Source organism: Podarcis bocagei (genome assembly GCF_964188305.1).
Source record: "Podarcis bocagei genome assembly, chromosome: 5".
NCBI classification, from domain to species: domain Eukaryota; kingdom Metazoa; phylum Chordata; class Lepidosauria; order Squamata; family Lacertidae; genus Podarcis; species Podarcis bocagei.
This window is the reverse complement of record NC_138129.1, coordinates 2,066,361-2,090,993: the sequence shown is the minus strand read 5'-3', so window position 1 is coordinate 2,090,993 and position 24,633 is coordinate 2,066,361. Positions and strand designations below refer to the sequence as shown.

General features: G+C 47.2%; 1 protein-coding gene and 1 pseudogene across 2 annotated transcripts; one reads left to right on the top strand and one right to left on the bottom strand.

Moving 5' to 3' along the window:
- Positions 1 to 1,730: 1,730 nt before the first annotated feature.
- Positions 1,731 to 5,396, bottom strand: LOC308587727 (protein-glutamine gamma-glutamyltransferase 2 pseudogene; annotated as a pseudogene). The gene is made up of 3 exons (XR_014013512.1): positions 4,830 to 5,396; positions 2,931 to 3,108; positions 1,731 to 1,870 (listed from the first exon to the last, which is right to left on the bottom strand). The product of XR_014013512.1 is annotated as a protein-glutamine gamma-glutamyltransferase 2 pseudogene (transcript).
- A 1,699-nt stretch (positions 5,397 to 7,095) lies between these two features.
- On the top strand, positions 7,096 to 24,353 carry LOC308588246 (uncharacterized protein). Its single transcript, XM_081196681.1, has 5 exons — positions 7,096 to 7,403; positions 22,017 to 22,157; positions 23,035 to 23,193; positions 23,513 to 23,650; positions 23,768 to 24,353. Exons 1-5 carry the CDS (start codon positions 7,322 to 7,324, stop codon positions 24,073 to 24,075), a joined length of 828 nt encoding a protein of 275 aa, XP_081052807.1. The 5' UTR covers positions 7,096 to 7,321; the 3' UTR covers positions 24,076 to 24,353.
- The last annotated feature ends 280 nt before the right edge of the window (positions 24,354 to 24,633 follow it).

Sequence of the window (24,633 nt, the reverse complement as noted above, 5' to 3'; positions counted from 1 at the left end):
TAGAAACTTTTCTAATAGTAGGGCTCTGTAACTTGCGATTGGGTCAGTCTATGAATATGTAGTGCCTTAAAGGTAAAGGGACCCCTGACCGTTAGGTCCAGTTGCAGACAACTCTGGAGTTGTGGTGCTCATCTCGCTCTATAGGCCGAGGGAGCCGGCATTAGACAGCTTCCGGGTCATGTGAACAGCATGACTAAGCTGCTTCTGGCAAACGAAAGCAGTGCACGGAAACGCCCATTACCTTCCCACCTATTTATCTACTTGCACTGACCTGCTTCCGAACTGCTAGGTGGGCAGGAGTTGGGATTGAGCAAAGGGAGCTTCGAACCGCCGACCTTCCTATCAGCAAGCCCTAGGCTCGGTGGTGTAGACCACATCGCCACTCACGTTCCCCAATGTAGTGCCTTAAGAGATAACAATTATGTATATTCCTCTGTGCCTGTTTGGCTGGCTTGCAAAATAAAACCCTTTGTTTTCCTCATTTGCTGCATGAGTTTTCATTCAGCCCCAAATGTTGATTTTTGCAACACTACGCTCTGGAGCAGGAGAAAACAAGCTTGCTCCATTCTCCATCTGATAGCTCTTGAGATATTTGAAGATGGGCGTCATAACAGATTGAGGTTGAATCCTGACAAAACAGAAGTACTGTTTCTGGGGGACAGGGAGCGGGTTGGTGTGGGGGATTCCCTGGTCTTGAATGGGGTAACTGTGCCCCTGAAGGACCAGGTGTGCAGCCTGGGAGTCATTTTGGATTCACAGCTGTCCATGTAGGCACAGGTTAACTCTATGTCCAGGGCAGCTGTCTACCAGCTCCACCTGGTACTCAGGCTGAAACCCTACCTGCCCACGAACTGTCTCGCCAGAGTGGTGCATGCTCTAGTTATCTCATGCTTGGACTACTGCAATGCGCTCTACAAATTGAAATCCAATCTCTGTTGGAGATCTGGTGGAGAAATAGGAACAACAATACATATGTGGTGGAGGTGTGAGGAAATTAAGAAATTTTGGACAGTAGTACACGAAGAACTAAAGAAGATGTTGAAAATATCAATAACAAAGAAATCAGAGACATATCACATTGGATTGATAGATGAAGAGGTACCACGAGGGAAAAAAAGAATTTTTCTATATGCAAGTACAGCTGCTAGAATAGTGATTGCTGCTAGGTGGAAGTCACAAACCATACCCACAAAGAAGGAATGGATTTGTAAACTAAATGAATATTTAATTTTGGCAAGATTAACTGCTATAATGAGAATCGTAGAATTATAGAATGGGAAGGGACCCCAAGGTTCATGCAATACAGGAATCACAACTAAAGAATGCCAGATGGACAGCCCTCCAACCTCTGTTGAAAAACCTCAAAGAAAGGAGAGCTCACCACCTTCCAAATGAGTCTATTCCACCATCAAAAAGTTATTCTTAATCAGAATAACAGTACGGTAGGGTTGGAAGGGATTGCCAGGGATCATCTAGACCAACCCCCTGGAATGCAGGAATCTCAGCTGAAAGCATCCCTGACAGATGGCCGTCCAACCTCTGCTTAAAAACCTCCAAGGAAGCTGTTGTTGTTGATTCAGTTGTTGCTTCCCTGCTAGCTGCACCAGGAACCCTAAAGTTCCTTCATGGACAGAGCCCGGCACCTCATAGTTAGGCAAAGCTATCAGACTGACAGGTCCAAGACGCTGCATGCATTTTCAGGGAGTCCCAAACACCCACCGGACCTCCACTCACCAGATGAGCTCCCGGTTGCCCTGCTGCAGCTTCCCGTTCTCATCCAAATACTGCTCTATGACCAAGTTGCCGTTGGTGTCGTGGGCAGAGTTGTAGTTGGTGACCATGCGCGTGGGGATCCCCAGGGACCTCAGCACTGGGAAGGGAGGGGGGCAGAAGAGGAAGAGGTGAACGATCCGTGGAACAAGCCCAACAGACCCACCAAGCTCCCAAATGAGGGAGACACTCGCTCCTACAGCTGACTTTAAACATCCACACAACTGCATGCAAGGCAATACAGACATACTTGCGTCTGCAATCATTCCGGTCCTACAGTGAAATATTAACAAGCAAAGAAGACAAAGGCAGAACTAGCTGCCTCGTTCCCAAAGGGAGGATACCCAAGCCCAACTTTATTATTTTATTTTTATGACTTATTAGATTTATATACAGCCCTTCATCAGAAAATCTTAGGGCATTCACAAGATAAAAATGCAAGATTAAAAACACAAATAAATAGCTAAAGCAAAAGCAAAAGCAACAAAACAATAGCCCCCCTCCCACAAACACATTCTATTATTCTTAGTTTGCCCCCGGTTTGCCATAGGAGGGGGCATTGGGCACAGTCCCCCGTGGAGAAGGTGAGGAAATGGCTTGCTGCTATAGAGAGTGGTGGAACAGGGAGCTGTAGCATATACTAGAACCCCCAACGCACTTAAAAAAGAGAGCTTGTGCGTGTTTTGACATGGAGGAGCCTGTCAGACTTGCATTCGACCGAGCGACTCCTCCGGTCGAGTCTTCTGAAATTGCCTCCGATGTGATTAGCGACCTGAGCCTCTGATAAGGCTCCAAGCACGTTTCCCCATTACGCGGAGTATCCCGCACAGGGAAGGACGAGAAATATGAGCTACATGCTAAGAGTTTTATTGCTAAGCTACGCAGACAGAAAAGAAATACACCCTCTCTCTGTGAGAGCAGAGAGCAACCGAAAAACAAAGGAACAGGAAACCAGTAAACATCATATCCGTCTCCTGTCTTCCATGGGACTTCCAACAGTCTGGAATCCCAGGAATATAAACAGAGTCCTGTGACTCCAAGGGCACTGCGCAGTGGCAACACAGAAACCAACAGAGCCATGGTATCCCCCAAATGCTGTTTGTGATGAGGGTGAGCCAAGGAGGCAGCCCCTTTCTGCTTCCTCACTGAGGACCCCTCACCTGTGCAGGCCACAGCGGCAAAGACCCAGCACTGCCCGTACCGGACCGGCTGGCACCCATATTTCTGCCACCTCTGGAGGATGTCCACGCTCCCGTTCCAGGCCATGGGGCTCACGCCATCGTCATACTGGTTGTCCCAGCGCCCGAAGAGGATGCCTTGGTCATCGTTGCAGTTCACCTGCAGCCCAAGACACAACAAGAGCAGGAGGGTGTGGGCAGGTGGCTCAGGAGATGAAGGAACCATTTGCACAGATTGGGTGGGGTTTCTTGAGTCCAGGTGCAAAACAGCCTGGAGCCAAGGGATCCTATTTATCTGCCCAAAGCCTGAGGCCCTCTTGGGAGGTCCCAGTCTGGGTGCCTCTACTGAATGAAATGCAGTGGGCACCCCAGTTATGGATATCCTTCCCAAGGAGGCCTGCCTGACACCATTTTGTGGTCTTTCCCCCTGTTCATCTTCAAAACAACTTACAGAGCCATTTTTTAAAACCTGCATTTATTTGATGGTGCTGTGAGCTCTGCTTTTATTGTCTTTATAGTTGTACCCTGGATCCCGATAAGTTTTACACATCACTTGGGAAGACAGGCAAACTAATATCAGTGTACTGGAAGAAGCAAAGATCACCAATGTTGAAGCAATGATTCTTCAACATCAACTTTGTTGCACTGGCCATGTTGTGCGATTGCCTGATGATCATCTTCCAAAGCAACTACTCTATTCTGAACTTCAAAATGGAAAGCGTAATGCCGGTGGTCAACAAAAGAGGTTTAAAGACTCTCTCAAGGCAAATCTATAAAAAAGTAGTATAAACACCAACAATTGGGAAACACTGGCCTGCGAGTGCTCCAGTTGGAGAACAGCCTTTACCAAAGGTGTCCTGGGCTTTGAAGACACTCAAACTCAGGACGCAAGGGAGAAACGTGCTAAGAGGAAGGCACACTTGGAAAATCCACAGTGATCAGCTCCTGCCTGGAAACCAATGTCCCCACTGTGGAAGGACGTGTGGATCCAGAATTGGCCTCCACAGTCACTTACGGACTCATTGTTAAAACCGTGTTTATGGAAGACAATCTTACTCGGCTACGAGTGATCGCCAAAAAAGACGACCCTGGATCCCGAAGGTCCTGGAACTCAGGCATTTTGGCTCCTGAACGCTGCAAACCCGGAAGTGATTGTTCCAGTTTGCAAACATTCTTTTGGAACCCAAATGTCCAGCAGGATTCCACGGCTTCCGATTGGCTGCAGGAGCTTCCTGCAGCCAATCGGAAGCCACACTTTGGTTTCCAAAAGTTTTGGAAGTCGAACGGACTTCCAGAACAGATTCTGTTCAACTTCCAAGGTACGACTGTATTTCTTTTCGATGTTACACCTTCATAATTGCATAATTTTTCTTATCCTTTGTATGCTGCCCAGAGAAGCTTGTCTTATGGGGAGTCGTGCAAAAGCCATAAAGAAATAAATAGCATTTTGGCATTGCAGGGGGCTGGACTAGATGGCCTTGTGGTCCCTTCCAATGCTAGGATTCTGAGATTTAAAAGGGCATGATGTTCGCACCCCAATTTTAAGGTTCAAAACCCGGGAGGCGAAGGACTCCTAAGCCCTGCTGACAAACTTGTAGAACGAATTACCTGAAGTACGACAAAGGCAGCAGCATCTCTGATACATGTTTCAGAACGCAAATGTCCCCTAACACATAATTCCGTGTTATCTTATTCTGCAAGCAGCCCGTGGGCAGGAGTTTGGGCCATCTCAGCTTTGCAGGAAAGCCCCCGAGTGTGTGAGGAGGACTCGGCTCTCTGTGGGGCTGGCAGAAGACAACGCGAGCATCTCCTTAGGACTGGGCAGAAGCTGAGGAGGTCACCCACCCACGTGGAGGGCCTGCCCTCTTGCTCCAAACTCACCATGGCGCTCACTACCCTGCTGATATAGACAGGGCTGTTGCGTCGGGAGCAGTCCTTGTCCTGGTTTCGGAGGAACTTGGGGTTGGTGTCCAACAGCTGGAGGCAGATGTCCAGAATTTCATCTTCAAACTAATCCAGAAGGAGAAGGAAGGCATAAGAAGAAGACATCATCATCATCATCATTACGGCAACTTACAAAAAGTGAAAGAGCACCAACAAACCCCACATATATGCATTAAGCCAAGGGGGGTTACATTAAAACATCTCACCAACTCTAAAAGCGCATAGTTTAAAGCCCAAGGCCTGGTTAAAGAGGAATGATTTCCCTGGTGGTTGAAGATATATGATGATGGCACCAGGCGAGCCTCCCTGGGGAGAGCGTTCCACAAGCAGGGAGCCACCACTGAAAAGGCCCCGTTCTCATGTTGCCGCGCTCCGGGCCTCTTGTTGAATAGGCAAACAAAGAAGGGCTTCAGATGATGATCACAGGGTCTGGGTTGGTGAATAGGAGGAGAGGCCATCGTGAGCTGCATAAGGCTTTAAAGGTCAAAATTGGGCCCAAAAACTAATGGGTAGCCAGTGCTGTCAGACAGTTCCAAATGAAAAAGAAGAAGAAGAGGAGGAGTTTGGATGTGATATCCCGCTTTATCACTACCCGAAGGAGTCTCAAAGCGGCTAACATTCTCCTTTCCCTTCCTCCCCCACAACAAACACTCTGTGAGGTGAGTGGGGCTGAGAGACTTCAGAGAAGTGTGACTGGCCCAAGGTCACCCAGCAGCTGCAGGTGGAGGAGCGGGGAATCGAACCCGCTTCCCCAGATTACGAGTCCACCGCTCATAACCACTACACCACACCGGCTCTCTTCCATGGGACAATGGGCGCAGCCAGGATTTATGTTGGGATCGGGGGCAGGAAGGACACCCCCCTGTCGTCATCCTCTGTCTGGCTCTGCCTAGCTAGCAGCTTCGGAACGAAACGCTTCAACAACAGTTGTTTAAATTACTTTCCTTTGACCCCCAAGTGCTCAGAAAATTACCTGTCCTTTCAATTTCAATATTCTGATTATTTCTACTTTTAGTTGTTGTTGTTCTGTCGATTAGTCGTGTCCTCCTCTTCGTGACCCCCTGAACCAGAACACGCCAGGCACTCCTGTCTTCCACTGCCTGCCGCAGTTTGGTCAGACTCATGCTGGTAGCTTCGAGAACACTGTCCAACCATCTCGTCCTCTGTCGTCCCCTTCTCCTATGCTTTTAATGTATTTTAAATCTTTAGTTGGAAGCTGCTCAGAGTGGCTGGGGAAACCCAGCCAGATGGGTGGGGTATAAATAATAAATTATTATTATTATTATTATTATTATTATTATTATTATTATTATTATTATTCTGTGGCAGAAGTCTGGTAGGGGTGAAGCTGAATTCTGGATGATCCAGGGCATCGAAAAGAAAGGAGTTCTTCATGCAGCACAGAGTAAAACACTGGAACTCCCTCCCACAGGAGACAGTGATACCACCAACCTGGGTGGCTTTAGAAAAGAGGATTGGACAAATTCATGGGAGGAGAGGAGGGGAGGTCTCTTGATGGGTCCTGGCCAGGATGTCTCTGCTCTGCTGCCACAGCTGGAGGCAGCAATACTTCGGAATACCAGTTGCTGGAAACTGCAGGAGAGGAGAGGCTCTTGTGCCTGGGTGCTCACGAATTCGAAAGCACGTCAAAGTGCAAATAGATAAATAGGTACCACTCCAGCGGGAAGGTAAACAGTGTTTCCGTGCACTGCTCTGGTTCGCCAGAAGCAGCTTGGTCATGCTGGCCACATGAACCGGAAGCTGTACGCCGGCTCCCTCGGCCAATAAAGCGAGATGAGTGCTGCAACCCCGAGTCGGTCACGACTGGACCTAATGGTCAGGGGCCCCTTTACCTTTACCTTATGCTTCAGTAGATGTGCCATTGGCCTGATCCAGCGGACTACTTATGTTCTTTGGGGTGTGAGGCTTGTCAGCCCCAGCAGTAACTTTGCTCTGTTCCCACCTCACCTGGAACCTCTTCTTCTCATGAAAACAGCCCAGGTGGGCAATGACATCCACTCTGGAGAGGGGAATACACCTGCCTCCTGCAGCCAAGGGGCCCTTTCCCCTTTGGCACGGCTGATGCCCTCTTTCTGAATGCCCCAAACACAGGGCCACCCAGACTCAAGGTCTCCCTTGGTGCTTGGAAGCACCTGGAGGCAGCTCCTCATTTCTGCTATCTTTTGTATTTTGATAACAGAAGGGCCACGCCTAGGACAGAGTCATCGCCTGCCTACGAATGGGGTGCTGGCTTGGAAAGGTTCCTCTCCAGTCACTCAGATACTCCAGCCTTTCCCAACCAATCCATTCCTTTCTGCTTTCTGTTTGTTCTGGGTGGAGCTGAGAGATTTCCAAATGTGCTGTCAGTTCCTTCTGCATGGGATATAAAGCCTTTTGGGCGCAGGCAGAGGACTCAGACCTGCTTCGCCATGAAGTCCATTGGCCTCTGCCTGGTTGCACTCCTTGCTTTCTGGGGTGAGCTGGGACCTGTGTCTGGTCAGATGCCTCTAGGTGAGTGTCTCCTTGGACTCCCTTGTCCCAATCTCCATCTTTCTAAGCCCCCGTGGGAAACACTCTCTAAGGCAGCCTCCCTCTGAATTGGCCACAATTCTCATGAGCCTCTGCATCTTCTGGCTGTGCTGGCTTGGGGCTCCTGTACGAAACCCTGAATGGGTAGTTGAAAGAGTCCTCATTGCCAGGAAACCACCGTCTCCTGTTCCATAGCTTCCCCTTCCCTATAGATCCTGGTGTCAGGGGCAAGACGGATCAGACTTGAGGTGGGTGAAATGATCTTATGGGCCGATGATCTTATGTTTTCAGAATTTAAAAAAGAACTTTATGTTCGCAAGAGCAGGCCTTTTCTGCAGTGGCTCCCTGTCTGTGGATTGCTTTCCCCAGGGAGATTTGCCTGGTAATTTCATTATAAACCATTAGGCACCAGGCAAAAACATTCCTCACTAACCAGGCCTTTAGCTGACTGTCCTCCCAATGCCCTTTTAAAACGCCTTGGGGGTGGTTTATTGGGTTGGCCTTTATTGGGGGGGGGGGTTGTTGGATTGTGTCTTTTGTGTTTTTATATTGTGACTTTATCCTGTGAACTGCCCTGAGACTTGAGGTATAGGGTGGTTTGCAAAGAAGAAGAAGAAGAAGAATTGCTATTTTTCTAGAAAAAGAGGTGTCAGAACTCACCATGAACACCTCCCTCATTCTCTCAGAATGGCAATGGCACCTACCTGAGAGGAACTCACTGAGTTCTGGCTGAAAGGAAGCCCTGATAACAATAATTCACCCAAACCATTTCAGAATAGTGCTATTGGTCAGACATAGATATTACGGGTCACTTTGCAGCTGTGCTGCTTTTACATATGGTTATGATGTGTTTATTCATTCCCCCCCCCTTTGTACATTGTTTGGGTTTTTCAAACTGCATTAAAGTTGTGGTGTCCTGTTTAGCCATGACTCCTGCCTTGGACCAGATGACCCTCTTCATGCCTTCCAACTCTACCCTCTGATAATTCTGTGATCAGAAGCTAATAGTTTCCGCCTGGTCTTTCCCTCTCTCCCCCTTTGGGATGGGGCTGAAGCTCAGTGGGCAGAATACCTCCCCTGAAGTCTACTGCCAGCCACTGCCGACAATATTGGGCAAGGTGTAGCAATGATCTGACACTTCCTATATTTAAGAGCTCCGCTGTCTATGATGTGTTCACAGAAACCTTCTTGTTGTTTGACTCACTCCTCCTCCTGCTCTGCTTTTATTTTATTGCTGTTTTCCCGCTGCCTCTCTCCTAACGGTGAAGCTAGCATGAGCCTTCGTAGGATCCTAGGAACACAGAATGGGAGAGTTGGGAGAGACCACGAGGGCCCCTTGCAAGGCAGGAATATTTAGGAGTCTCACACTCTTCCACCTGAGCTACGGTGCCTCTGCCAGGTCAGATAACATCTTCTGTTCCTCCCTCTCCTGGGAGGAGCCATCGCTCACTCCCTGCTCTTGGCTGAAGGAGTCCTGGCAGGCAGGCGTAGGATCTGGCCCTGGGGCTTTCCTCCATGCCTGACACATCAGTTTGGATCTGCTTGCTAGAGAGAGGCATCCCCACCAACCACAGGCTGACTCAGCACCCAGCCTCCCTCCTGTGACACACGTGGTGGTGAGGCATCAGGCATAAGCCTGCATTTTATTAATGTTTGATCAGGACTTGTATATTAAAGAGGGCTTAATTTTCAAATGTTTCATGCCAGGCAGAGAAAACCTTGGCCATTCTCCTAAGACAAGGGGCCCCTTGATTTATAGCAGAAAGCAATTCTCAAAGTCGTAAAAGCTGAAATTACAGACTAAAAGCAGGACATTGACCCTACATGTTACAGAAGATAACAAAGGCAGAGATAAATATAATTAGGAATGGGCAAATAGTAAAATGATACCATGGGCCTCTCTTAAAACCTTGAGCTGTATTTTCTAAGGCCAGAGGCTTTTTAAAGCATCTAGCTGGGAAGTCTTTTTAAAACTGTTTCTTTCTTAAACTGAGAGAAAAGGCAACTGGCTTGGCTGGGGAAAAAGAAGCTTCTTCCTATTTTATTTTGAGGCTGGAAAGGAGGCTGAAGGGGGGGGAATGTAACTGAAGAGGTTTCTTTAAAAACTGTTTTTTACTGAGTTCCTTCCTTGAGAAGCTTTATTCTTTTAAAAGGTTACCTATGATAATGTATGAAATATATTAGCTTAAATATATTGGCTTAAATGTAACTATGCAAAGGATTTAGAAAGTAACAAATTTAGATGTTAAATTCTTATTTCATAGAATCATAGAGTCCTAGAGTTGGAATAGACTACAGGGGCCATTGAGCTCAGCCTCTTGCCAGACAAGAAGACGCCATCAAATGCTGTCCAGATATATTAGCTGTCAGAACATTTGTTTAGAAACCTTCAAATGAAGGATATCTTTCAATGTTGATGTGAAACTCAAGATCCTTGACATATGTTTAAGATAAAAATTTAAGATTAACCATTTGTTTTAAAAGGCAATAGGGCAGGGAGGGCAAGAGGTGAGCTGGTAATTAAGATTCCTTGTTGAGACACATGTAAGATATATTACTACTTATTTGTCATTTATAGATGTAACAATATATAGCTGTTTGTGTTCCATATAAGGACAGGAGGATGTGGGTGTATCTTTTAGGATTGGATATAGCAATCAGCCAATAGGAAATTCAACCAGGCTGATTGGACAGAGGCAGCCACAGGAGGAGCAAAGGGGGCTGGATTAAGGGAATATAAGGGCTGGCCATAATGGCAGGAGCCAGGCCAGAGCTTGGTAACCATATACCACTGTGCCTCTCATTTATTTGTCTGACAAATAAATAATTATTTTAATTTCTCTATTGCTGCGTTGAATATTTCATTCCAGCTAAGCGTTAACCACAAGCAGGGTGCTACATTTTATGGTGCTCCTGTGACTCGGATAAGTGGTCTGCTGGAACGCAGCCCCTTCGCTCTACTGAGCAGGGTACAAGAGAGAGGATCTTTAAACTGCTTACCCAAGCGCGCACTGGTAAATTTTTCCAGGGGGAACGCAGAAGTCTCGTCTGTCTGATACCCTGCTCACTGGCGGCGACGGACCGGGGGGAAACGGAACCAACCAGGGGTAAGTGCACGAAGGGATTTTTGGCCCTCCAATTAACTGGGAGGAAGAGAAGTCTTGATCAAACTTCTGCGTCTCAGTAAGTGGGAACTGAGTACGCTAGGTGGTTGGATACATCAGATGGTGATCTGGTGGGGGAAAAGGGAAGAATGGGAGGTAGTGTGTGGTGAAGTATCTAGCGCATTGTATGTGTGAGAAAGTACAGAGCAATCTGTAGCTGACCTGAGTGTGGAGTGGGCAGTACTTCGGTTCCTGGTAAGGCGACTTCACCAGGCAAGGAAACCCACGAAGCGTGTGTGTGAGTGACTGAGTGGATACTTCACAGGGCCATACAATGGGAGTTGGGGGTTCAAAAGGGGAAAATACACCTCTTGAATGTATGTTAAATAATTTTAAGAAAGCCTTCTCAGGGGCATATGGAGTCAAAATGACGCCAGAGCGCCTGAGAACGTTATGTGAATTAGAGTGGCCGAAGCAAAATACTGAATGGCCATCTCAAGGAACCTTTGATATAAATTTAGTAAGCAAACTTTGGTCTAACATCGCCAAAGAAATTGGAGGGTGCCCAGAACAATTTTCATATATAGATTCCTGGCTGAGCACATTAAATAAAAATCCTCCATGGATAAGGGAATGCAAAGTCCAACGATGCAAATTATTGGCTGTAAAAGCCGAAGCTAGGAAAGGAATCTTGCCAAATAAACTCAAACCCATTTTTGAGGGACCAGAGGAAGAGCTGCTTCCACCTCCACCTTATGCTCCACATCGAAGGGAGCCAAATCCAAACACTCCACCAGTTGTAACCCCAAGGCAAGAAAGTGGAATGAATAATGGGGCTGGAGTCACAGAACTTGATTCCTTGATAGATTATGATAAATATCTTCAGGAGGCATTGGAGGCCTATAATAAAGCCCAAGCAGAAGTGGTTATTCCATCTGTGAGTCCCAGTAGAACTCCATCTACAGTCTCTTTTAGTGAAACAACTGATTGCCTACCCCAAACCCCTGTACATCCAAGTCCTAGAGAATTATTACAGAAGTTACAGGGAGACCTTAATCGGTCAGCAAGCAATACAGCCAGGCGTATAAAGCTGCTAAAAGAACGCCTTGGGACAAATACCATCCCCTATGATTTGAGGCCCCTAGAGCAAGGCGAAGAGAAAGATCACGTAGTAGCCCCTCTCAGAAGAGTATTTGATGCACTTGAGGAGCCTGTGCTGGTTAACGGGCTACCTGGACCAAGGCCACCTCGAACTTCGACCCTGCAATATATTCCATTCACGACTACAGATCTGATGAATTGGAAAACACACACCCCATCTTTTGCAGAAAAACCTCAGGCTATGATGGACTTGGTGACTTCAATAATAAATACTCATAGTCCTACTTGGACAGATTGCCGCCAGCTCCTGAATACTCTGTTCACCACTGAGGAAAGGAGAGACATAATTGAAAAGGCACAGATATATTTGCGTGAGCAGGCCAGAGTGGGAAATATTTTTAATATTGACCGTCATCTCCAAGACAACTTTCCCTTGGAAGATCCTAATTGGGATCCAAACAATGTAATTCACCTGGCCAGACTTACCACCTACCGCCAGACGCTTGTGCAAGGTATCCGCAGGGCATGCCAGAAGCCCACTAATATGTCTAAAGTCTCAGAAGTAGAACAGAAACCAAATGAGAGTCCAGGAGACTTTTTAGAGAGGCTGCAAGAAGCCTATCGTATATGGACTCCTTTTGACCCTGAAGCCCCTGAAAACAGCAGAATGATTACTGCTACATTTGTGGCCCAGTGCGCTTCTGACATTCGTAAGAAAATTCAGAAATCCGAAGGATGGGAAGGGATGCTGATGAGCCAAATTATGGCCATTGCACGCCGAGTTTATCGGAATAGGGATGAGGCTGAGAAACAAGAGAAGAAGAAGTGGCAGAAGGAAAAGATGGTAATGCTAGCCACAGCAGTGAAGCAAGACTACCGCCCCTTAAATGGAGGAAGAGGGCGGGGAAGGAATCCACCACTGGGAAGGAATCAATGTGCAAATTGCAAGAAGGAGGGTCATTGGAAGCGGGAGTGTCCTGAACCCCTGAGGTTGGAAGAAGTACGCCCAGGCCCAGGCCCAGGCCCAGGCTCCGGCCCAAGAAACCAGGGACGGGGACGGGGAATGATCCGAGATGGAAGATATCAGAGACCTGGACAAGGACGGAGTAGGGACAATGTCATTGGACTGGCAGAGGAGGATTTTACCCAAGACTAGGAAAGACCGGACTCCATAAAGTTAGGCTTCCAGGAGCCCACGGTCACGATCCAATTAGGAAGCCATTTAATAGACTTTATGATTGATACTGGGGCTGAATACTCAGTACTCCCAGAACTATTGCAGAAAAAGGCATCCAAAAGTGTAGTCATTAAAAGTGCCACTGGTCAGTCAGCTAAGAGGTCTTTCCTCCAACCTTTGGAATGCCAGATTGGGGGACATCGTTTAACCCATCAGTTTTTGTATATACCTGAGTGTCCAATACCTCTCTTAGGTAGAGATATGCTGTCCAAATTGCAGGCCCAAATCACCTTCACTCCTCGAGGTCCAGAAATGAAACTGCCATCAAAGGCAGCAGGAATAATTTCCCTCTCAGTACCTAAGGAACAATCATGGCGCCTAATGTCAGCCCTGCAAGTCCAACCCACATTGGATACAGAGTTAAACAAGCTCCTCCGAACTCTACAGGTGCCACCAGGAGTATGGGCCGAAAATAGCCCACCAGGAATGGCCAAGAATATAGCTCCAATTGTAGTAACCTTAAAACCTATGGCTACCCCTGTATCTGTAAAGCAATATCCTTTACCCCGGCGAGCAGCAGAGGGCATCCAGAAACATTTGGACCGCCTATTAAAATATGGTCTGCTTAAGCCCTGCCAATCAGAATGGAACACACCCCTTTTGCCTGTTCGAAAACCTGGAACAGATGAATACAGGCCAGTGCAGGACTTGAGGCTCGTAAACCAGGCTATCGAGACCTTGCACCCAAATGTACCAAACCCATACACCCTGCTGAGTTTGATCCCACCAGAAGCAACATTTTTTACTGTATTGGACTTGAAAGATGCATTCTTCTGTTGCCGGCTGGCACCACAGAGCCAACCTATATTTGCCTTCCAGTGGGAAGACCCTTTAACAGGAACAAAAGGCCAGCTAACCTGGACGAGATTGCCCCAGGGATTCAAAAATTCCCCAACTTTATTTGGCACTGCCTTGGCGAAGGATCTAACAAGTTACCCCTCAATACCTGGAGAAAAGGTGGTTCTGCAATATGTAGATGACCTTATACTAGCAGCAAAGGATTTTGATACCTGTAAAGAAGGTACAGAGGAACTGCTCCACTTGCTCTGGGAAGCTGGCTACCGAGTTTCCCAGAAAAAGGCACAGATATGTTTAGAAAAGGTCAAATATTTGGGCTTTGACATCTCACACCAACAACGAGCATTGAGGCCAGAGAGGAAAGAAGCTATTTGCCTTATCAAGGAACCTACCACAAGGAAACAACTCAGAGGATTCCTGGGAACAGCAGGGTTTTGTAGACTATGGATACCTGATTTCAGCAGTCTGGCCAAACCCTTACATGAAAGCACTCGAGGTGCAGAAAAGGACCCATTCGTATGGGGACCTGAGCAGCAACAAGCCTTTTTAGTTATCAAACAACGACTTATGGAGGCCCCAGCCCTTGGACTGCCTAATTCGGAAAAACCCTTTCAGCTGTATGTACATGAACAGAATGGGATTGCAGCGGCAGTCCTGACCCAGAGATTAGGAAGTTGGAACCGTCCAGTAGCTTATTTGTCAAAACAATTGGACTCAGTAGCAAAAGGATGGCCTCCATGCCTAAGGGCAGTAGCGGCCACTGCAAGCCTTGTCAAAGAAGCTGATAAATTTACCTTCGGCCAGACGATGTATGTGAATGTACCTCATGCTGTTCTGACACTCATGGAATATAAGGGTAGTTATTGGCTAACGAACCCAAGGATGGCTAGGTACCAAGGCCTATTGTGTGAAAATCCCAGGATTCATCTACGAGTAGTGAATATGCTCAATCCAGCGACTTTGCTGCCCCTACCAGAGGTAGATGATGAAGAATCACATGATTGTCTCCAAATAATGGATGAAGTTTATTCCAGTAGACCCGATCTGAAAGATGAACCATTGAAAAATCCAGATGTTGTATATTATACTGATGGTAGCAGTTACCTGCATGAAGGTGCCAGACGAGCAGGATATGCTGTGGTCACCAATGAGGAAGTTGTGGAAGCTGAAGCTTTGCCTGCTGGCACCTCAGCACAAAAAGCTGAACTTATAGGTTTAACTAGAGCTCTGCAATTGGCAGCCGGATGTAAGGCAAACATCTATACTGATTCTAAATATGCCTTCTTAACCCTGCATGCACATGGTGCTCTATGGAAAGAAAGAGGTCTAATAGGAGCCCACGGGAAGGCCTTGAAATATGGACCTGAAGTAGAAATCCTGTTAGAAGCAGTATGGGCTCCAGAACAGATTGCTGTAATGCACTGCAAAGGTCATGGACGAGGAAGGGATCCAATAACCAGAGGAAATCATGCTGCTGACAAAGCAGCTCGAGAGGCAGCCCAAAAGCCTGTGGGAGGATTTATAGCAGCCCTCATACCAGAGGTAGTTCCAGAAGAAGTTAAACCTCACTATACCCCAGAGGAGAGGAAGTGGGCTGAACAGGAAGGAGCAGTTGTGAAGGACGGTTGGATGATCCTGCCAGACAATAGGATTTATGTACCTCATCATCTAGCAGGCACAATTGTAAGAAATTATCATGAATCTACTCACCTTGGCGGTACTGCAACCAGAGAGAGTCTCAGTCGGAAGTTGTATATTATTAACCTATCACAATTAGCAACTTGCATTTCACAGAAATGTGTTCTTTGTGCTAAAAACAATCCCAGGCAGGGACCGGTACAACCTCCTGGAATCCAACATGTGGGATATGTCCCCATGGAAAGCCTAATTGTGGACTTCACAGAGCTGGTCCCTTCTAAGGGATTCAAGTATCTCCTTGTGTTTGTAGATACTTTTACCGGATGGGTTGAAGCTTTTCCCACCCGAACTGAAAAGGCACGAGAGGTAACTAAGAGACTCCTCACTGAATTGATCCCGAGGTTTGGATTACCTAGATGCATTGGAAGTGACAATGGGCCAGCGTTCATTGATCAAGTAGTACAAGAAGTATGTCGAGTCCTACAAGTGAAATGGAGACTGCATGCAGCCTATAGGCCTCAGAGTTCAGGGAAAACTGAAAGAATGAATCGGACTCTGAAAACCCAATTGGCAAAATTAACCCAGGAAACGGGATTGGGATGGGTAGATGTGTTACCCATAACACTGTTTCGTGTTCGGTGTGCACCCACAAAAAGACTTAAGTTGTCACCTTTTGAGCTCCTGTATGGGAGACCGCCCTCCTTTGTTCAGGATATTCCAGCTGATCTTAAACAAATAGGAGACCATGTGACACAGGGACAAGTGCAATCTCTCTCCCGTGTTTTTGTTTCTCTTAACAGGTGGGCCCTCGAGCGCACGCCGTGCAGCATTGCCGAGCCGATTCATCAGTTCCAGGCTGGCGATAACGTATGGGTGAAAGAGTGGAAACGTGATCCACTTGCACCTAAGTGGCGTGGACCTTACACCGTCTTGCTCTCTACTCCAACAGCGGTGAAGGTAGCTGAGGTGACCCCCTGGATTCATCACTCCCGTTTGAAGAAGTCCGAAGGCAGTTGGACGTGCAAAGGTGACCCCTCTAATCCTCTTAAACTGACTCTCTCCAAAAACCCCTGTATCTAGCCCTACCGGGAACGGGCTAGGTCACGGGCAACATTTGACGACCGGCCTGCTGCAGCCACAACCTGGAAGCTGGCTGACCTGCGCACGCCTGAAGCTTGAGGAGCATCTGAACCAGCGATTGTGAAAGGAAAGATTCTCTTATACAATTGATTGACTGCCCCACAATTAATTGACTGCCCACCTCCTTGTGGAACAATTATCAGAGATATTACTCATTGGGGATCCTCGGGATATATGTTTTGGTCTTGGTGGTTCCCCATTTCTGTCACTGGGGGAATTATATTGGGACTAATATTTATTTGCTATCACTATAAGGTAATCTTTTGTGGAAGGAATGCATATGCTAGACATCAACATGATTCTATTATTAATCCTGATCCCTTGGGAAGGGGAAGGGTCCTTGAATCTGGCCAAATTGACTAAATATGGATTCCACCATGACCACAATATGTGGGTAGGTTTAGCTGAAATGGTAGCCAATGTTGCAAATAGGACCAATTGCCTTGTTTGCTCTCTCGGGCCAGATGATTCAGAGGGAGGTATGCCCTTATTACCGATACCATTAGATGCCATTGGTATGGTAAGCGAAATACCACACCAAACAGAAGTACAGAATTTCCCCGGATGGAACTCAACTAAACCATTACGAGTTATACCTGTACAAGGGGAATTCTGTGTACATAGATCATCAAATGCAGCTGATTCTACCATGATAGGCTCTTCTCATTGTCACTATACTTGGGATAATATTAAGAATACCTGGGCACACGATACTACCTATCGAACTCGGGATGCCTTGCCCTGTGCACCTCCTTTTATTCATGCATGGAAAGTGGTATGGAACATAACTGTGACAGAAAAAGGCAATCTAACATACTGCACTGTGAACTCTCTACCTCTTTTGCTATTTCGCCTTCTGTACTCCACGTACCAAAGACCTCAGACACGATGGTTGTGGTGGATATGTGGAGAATGGGCATACAAGAAACTCCCCTCCAAATGGAGTGGGACTTGTTTCCTGGGATGGGTATTGCCACCAATGTGGATTATGCCCACTAATTTGCCCAAGCGTACACGAAGAAACGCTGATATTTCTCATATAGCAGGAGGAAGTACCCAAAGTTGGAGCGGTACTGATGATTGGCCACCAGAGCGCATTATAGCCTATTATGATCCTGCCTCCTGGAATCCTGGTGAGCTCATACAAGGGGCACGGGATCCTATTTATAATCTAAACAGAATAATTCGATTGCAAGCAGTAGTGGAACTTGTAACCAATGCAACGGCCAAGAGTTTGAGACTTATTGCACAACAGTTGGATGAAAGTAGAGCCGCCATTTTGCAGCTGAAAATGGGAATGGATTATGTACTTGCCAAGCAGGGAGGCCTATGTGGAGTCTTGAACTTGACAGGGAATGCCTGTTGCTTTAACATTTCAGATAATGGTGAGGCAATCCGTGTGTTGGCCACAAAGATGGAGAATATAGCACATGTCCCAGTACAAACATGGGAAGGATGGGATATGGGATGGCTCACCAATTGGTTACCTAATGTCACAGGACTCAAAGGGATACTATTGTCTTGCTTGTTTTTCTTGACAGTAGTGGTAATGGTCTTATGTATGATGCCATGTATCATTTCATGTTTTAGAAGTACAATTAGCAAGATGGTTTCAAATGAAACTCTACCTCATATCATGGCCCTATACAGAGCTTTACCTCAGGAACATGATGAAGGTCAAGCTATCAAGGACACTTGGGATGAAGGTCCTTGAGCTTGAAAGGGGGGAATGAGGCATCAGGCATAAGCCTGCATTTTATTAATGTTTGATCAGGACTTGTATATTAAAGAGGGCTTAATTTTCAAATGTTTCATGCCAGGCAGAGAAAACCTTGGCCATTCTCCTAAGACAAGGGGCCCCTTGATTTATAGCAGAAAGCAATTCTCAAAGTCGTAAAAGCTGAAATTACAGACTAAAAGCAGGACATTGACCCTACATGTTACAGAAGATAACAAAGGCAGAGATAAATATAATTAGGAATGGGCAAATAGTAAAATGATACCATGGGCCTCTCTTAAAACCTTGAGCTGTATTTTCTAAGGCCAGAGGCTTTTTAAAGCATCTAGCTGGGAAGTCTTTTTAAAACTGTTTCTTTCTTAAACTGAGAGAAAAGGCAACTGGCTTGGCTGGGGAAAAAGAAGCTTCTTCCTATTTTATTTTGAGGCTGGAAAGGAGGCTGAAGGGGGGGGAATGTAACTGAAGAGGTTTCTTTAAAAACTGTTTTTTTACTGAGTTCCTTCCTTGAGAAGCTTTATTCTTTTAAAAGGTTACCTATGATAATGTATGAAATATATTAGCTTAAATATATTGGCTTAAATGTAACTATGCAAAGGATTTAGAAAGTAACAAATTTAGATGTTAAATTCTTATTTCATAGAATCATAGAGTCCTAGAGTTGGAATAGACTACAGGGGCCATTGAGCTCAGCCTCTTGCCAGACAAGAAGACGCCATCAAATGCTGTCCAGATATATTAGCTGTCAGAACATTTGTTTAGAAACCTTCAAATGAAGGATATCTTTCAATGTTGATGTGAAACTCAAGATCCTTGACATATGTTTAAGATAAAAATTTAAGATTAACCATTTGTTTTAAAAGGCAATAGGGCAGGGAGGGCAAGAGGTGAGCTGGTAATTAAGATTCCTTGTTGAGACACATGTAAGATATATTACTACTTATTTGTCATTTATAGATGTAACAATATATAGCTGTTTGTGTTCCATATAAGGACAGGAGGATGTGGGTGTATCTTTTAGGATTGGATATAGCAATCAGCCAATAGGAAATTCAACCAGGCTGATTGGACAGAGGCAGCCACAGGAGGAGCAAAGGGGGCTGGATTAAGGGAATATAAGGGCTGGCCATAATGGCAGGAGCCAGGCCAGAGCTTGGTAACCATATACCACTGTGCCTCTCATTTATTTGTCTGACAAATAAATAATTATTTTAATTTCTCTATTGCTGCGTTGAATATTTCATTCCAGCTAAGCGTTAACCACAAGCAGGGTGCTACAGTGGGAAGCGGAGAGAAGAAGGGAAGACCCCGCACGGTGTGTCCATGCCCCTGTGGCAAGCTGGGCTCCCTTTCTGCTTCCTGGGACAGGGAGACACCTACGTAGATTGGCAGGATTCATTGATTCGGCTACCTGGCTTCGGTGGTCCCTTTTCACTGATGCCGCTGCATTTTGACCTATTTCTTTGAATCTGAATTTGTACTGCTTGTTTGTTGAATAAAACATTTCACAGTGGTTTACAGCAATATAAAGACATAAAACCAGGCAATAAAATAATTATCCTCTGAAAAAACAATCTCTCAAAGGTCCTGTTGATGGCATTTTACCATTGCACTGTGGAGAGCGTACTAGCTTATGGTCTGTGTGTGTGGTTTGGGAGCTGCACGGCCAGGGGAAAAACAAGGCTGTCCAGGGTTGTAAAGGCTGCGGAGAGAAGAATTGGGTGCACTCTTCCCACCTTGGATCAAATCTATGCTGTCAGGTGCCATAAGAAAGCTGCAGAGATAGCGCAGGATAGTGCGCACCCCGGAAATGATCTCTTTCAGCTTCTGCCTTCTGGAGGAAGGGCCAGGGTTATAAAGACTAGGACTAGCTGCCTGAGAAACAGTTTCTATCCAAATGCAATTCTGGTTTTAAACGAAGTGTAAGGTAGTCTCTGTGGGAGTATATTGTATTTAATTATGGGGTATCAGAGTTCTTAGGGGGTTAACCAGGCTGGGATAGCTGGGAAATCAGGCTTGTTGGTTTTTGAATGTCTAGTGTAGATTTTTTCAATTTCGTTGTTCTGTATGTGACAATGACAATAAAGATTATCATATCGTATCATAAAAATTAAAAATTAAATTAGAAACAAACACCAGCAGACCATTGTGGGGGATATATTCTCAATTTCCTGTACAGGCCTTCCTTCAGGAAGCTGGGGAAGCTCAGGGGAACAGCACTTGAGTTGCATGCAGAAGATGTGTGGTTTCATTCCCCACTGGGAATGCCGAAATACAGTGAGAGGGGGGGCATTCTGCCACTCTGCTGTGCCACTGGACACCCCGCACCAGCCAAGGTGCCACTGGATTCCTCCTCTTCCCAAGGTGTTCCTTATATAATTTGCTCCCCTTCCCAGCAATGAGACTTTGCCAGGGCTTCTGTGAATAAATGGGTTGAGTGTTTGTGTGTGTGTGTGCGCGCGCGCCAGACTGGGTCTTTGACCCGGGTGACAGAAAGCCTAGCTTTGGCCCTTTCTTGTGGAGTGTTCCTTCAGCCTCCTCTCCTCTCCCCCCTCATTGGGAGTCCTCCGGACAGCTGCTACCACTGCCCCAGTCTCTGAGCTGCCCCTCCTGCCCCAAAGAGAGGTGCCTCCCTCCCCACACTGCCCCACAACAGCCTGGGAAGAGCATATACCCAGCCTTAGTGGCCCAACGGAGACTGGTCAAAGGTGAACGTGAGTCCAGCACCTTATCTTGGCAGGCAGCAGCAACAGCAGCAGCAGTGGGCACTCAGCTCCCAGGCAGGTCTTGACCACAGCAAGCACAAGAAAGACCAAAGCAGTGATGGCCAGTCGGCCAGCCAGCCTGCCACTCGTCTGTCCATTCCCAGCAGCAAGGGCTGGTGGACTGCCTGGCTGGGCTCCCTCACCCACCTGCTTACTCTGAGGCCGCCTCAGTTCCTGGCAACCAGCATCCCCCGGCCAGCCCCATAGGTGCCATTTGCCTGTGGAGCTTATAGCCAGGGCTGCTGCAATAAACGGCTGTGCAAGCCTTTGGGAGGCAGAGATGCAAGAGGGAGGGAAGGAGAGACAGAGGCCAGTGTTGCCCATCATTCAAGGCACCCCACAACACACTGCTTGAAATCCACTGCCCTAAGCCAATGATTCAGCTCTCCTGTTGAGATTTTCAAAGAACAGGGAATCAGAATCTCCTTATTTTTGTGGATGTAACTTGCTTCAAACTGCTTTTAATGTTTTGTTTTAAGGTTGTAATGTTCCCTGGGGCCTTAGGGTGAAGAGCAGGTGACTAATGATAAGGGAACAAGGAGTTCCCAATCCACCTTAAGATGAGGCATAGGATGTCCATTAATACATTGCCTCTGAAATGCCAGACCTTTTCTGACACCCCCTCCCCCCCGCTGTGGCCAAGAGGAGCACCCCTTGGGAGCAGCAGACTTGAGGGGTGCAGATTTGGTGCCACCTGCTGGGCTTCTGTGGCAGGGCAGGAGGAACACTTGCCTTTGCAGCCCAGACCCACTTTCAGGTAAGCTGCAGGAGAGACTTAAGGACACACCTTGTACCTAGAAGCAAGCCCCACCCATCTCCCAGGAAATGATGAAGATATGAACAGGATGCTGGCATAGAGAAGACAATAGCCTGATCCTGCAAGCTGCTCTTACATTCTTTCTTTAAGCGGCAGAAGCTTTCAATTTTCACAGTGGAGTTGAAATGCCTTCATTTCCAGCACTGATGAAGGGCTTGGTAATCCATCTCTCTCTCTCTCTCTCTCTCTCTCTCTCTCTCTCTCTCTCTCTCTCTCTCTCTCTACCTCTCTCTACCTCTTTCTCTCTTTCTCCATTGCAGAGAAGCCTGGCACTTGTCCTACTCTGATCCAAAACAGTGACACCCAGTGTGGCCAGTTCTGCTCCAGACACAACAGCTGCCCAGGGAACGAGCGCTGCTGCCAGACCGGCTGTGGGCAACAGTGCATGCTCCCACGTGAGGGTAAGCAGAGAGGCAGTAGCCCCTCTTTCTGGGGGGAGAAATGAAGTCGGGAACCTCCCATCTGCCTCACCTTCTGCCCCAAATGTGCTCTCAACCACCCATCCATACACACAAGGGGGTTTGGTGCATATCCTGCCTGGATCCATGTAGGCTTTAACACTGTAGTTCATGGTCAGGCAAGAGGCATTGCAGTGCAGAATCCCTCCCGCCATGGTGTGGCTTGCCCAAACATGGCAGCTGACCAGGCGCACTGCCAGTGGGTCCAACCAACAGGTGGGAGGCAGGCTGTGCACAGCCTCAGTCCAGAGACTCACCTGCTCTCAGGTGTGCAAGCAGGTCAGATCAGGGGGACCCCATTCATTCCAGGCAAAGAGGAACTGGCTCCTTTCCCTGCAAGTATTAATGTGGGGTTTTTTTTAAAAAAAAATGAAAACAGACCTATTCATTTATGAAATGTCTATACAGCCCTTCATCCGAAGATCACAGTGCGGTTCAGAAGGACTGACAAAGAACCAAAAACATGCATAAATTCAAAGCTGAATTACCTCAGTTGTGTAAAGATTGAAGTAAACACTCAATTCCATGATTTGCAAATTAAATAATTAGTTCATCTTCTGACTTAATTTGTGCATCCAGATAGTTGTCGGTCCTAGACAAGATTTCAGCTGAAGAAAATATGCCTAATATCAGAATATGTTGGGAATGCACTCAGTGTTGGCTTGCGGCCCATACATGCTTCTGAATACCAGTCCTGGCAAACACAGAGGGGAGTAAGTGTTCTTCATCTGCCTGGCCACTGTGAGAACAGGATTCTGGACCCAATGGGCACTGGCCTGATCCAGCAGAGGCTCTTCTTAGGTTCTCCTTTCATCCCCAGTCTACCCTGGATACTGCCCCAGGATGAGCCCCCAGCCAGGCCAGGCTGCGAACTGCTTAGCGACTTGCAACAATGACCAGGACTGTGGCTCAGTCAACTTGCCACGCAAGAAGTGCTGCAGCAACGGGTGCGGGAAGACTTGCCTGCTGGCTGAAGAAGGTATCTCTTGGGTGTGGGAGATATGGGGACCTGGTGGGGAGGGCAGTTGTGTGTACATGAGCGTGGCTGGCAGAGGATTCTGCCAAGGAAGAGGTGCTGGGGCTCACCCAAAGAGTCTCCTCTCCCTCATGCCAAGCGGTGTGGTGGTGGCAGCTGCCAGTGGTAGGATCATAGGAGGGGAAATGAACTCTGCACATGCTCAGGAGTTTGTTTCCTCTCGATGATATCCTCACACGTTCCAGAGTGAGTCCTGGCATTCAAAACAAAATTCCATCTCACTACTGACTGCTGTCCTCTTCTCTCCATCTCCTTCTTCCAGAGCACCCTGGCGTGTGCCCCAAAAGGGAACCGGTGTATACCTTTGTGCCCTGCAATGACACCTGCAGAGACGACCGAGACTGCCCCCTCACCCAGAAGTGCTGCTTCACTATGTGCAGCCGGGGCTGCCTGGACTCAGGTACTGGCAAAGGCCCTGACCCCTTCCACCCTCCCTACATTTCTTCCCTGGGCACCTAAGTGCCCTGGAGACTGAGAACGTCTCCCCATGGACCTCCATCCGTTCTGCCTCCAACAGTTCGCAGTGACAGGTGCCAGTTGCCGCCCAAAACTGGACGATGTATAGCAGCCTTCCGCCGTTACTACTACAACCCATCGGAGAAGAAGTGTGTCCGGTTCACCTATGGTGGCTGTGAGGGTAACAGCAACAATTTTGAGACAAAAAAGGCATGTGAGGCAGCCTGCAGGAAAATCAGCCCAGGTACCAAGTTTGGGACCCACCAGAAATTCATATTCATGGCTTCATTGATTGCGTTTATATATCCCCTTGTCCTCCAAGGAGCTGAACTTCCCCTTCTCCATTTAACCCCAACAATAACCCTGTGAGGTAGGCTAAGCTCAGAGGAAGCCACTGGCCCAAGGTCACCCAGTGAGCCTAATGGCTGAGTGGGGATTTGAACCCGCATCTCTCTCAGGTCCTAGTTCAACACTCTGACCCCCAGGCAAGGCAGTAGTTCCCCTCTGGGAAGGTGGGCACCCCCATCCAAGAAGCTGGCCAGAAGGGGTCCAGAGTTCTGGGAGGACTGGGTACACTGCTCTGTTCTGGACTTTATGTTTCATATAATTGAGGGGATGGAGCGGTTGGGATTTCTTAGCTGGACAGAAGCTGGATATGGGTGTTGGAAGCCACAGGAAGGGAGAGGGCTGGAGCAGATGGGCCATTGGCCTGATCCAGAACCTTATGTTCTTCTTAATATTATTACTTTGTGCCATAATCTTTATATGGACATTTGTGATTGGGGCAATTTGAAATTTCAAGATAAGAGATGGTGTCTGAAATAGGACACCAAAACTTTCGATTCAAAATCCAACGGTGGGGAGCCTTGTAAGAATGAAGGTGGCCTTAGAAATTCTGACACCCCAATTTCAAAGTCCTTCTCTGGG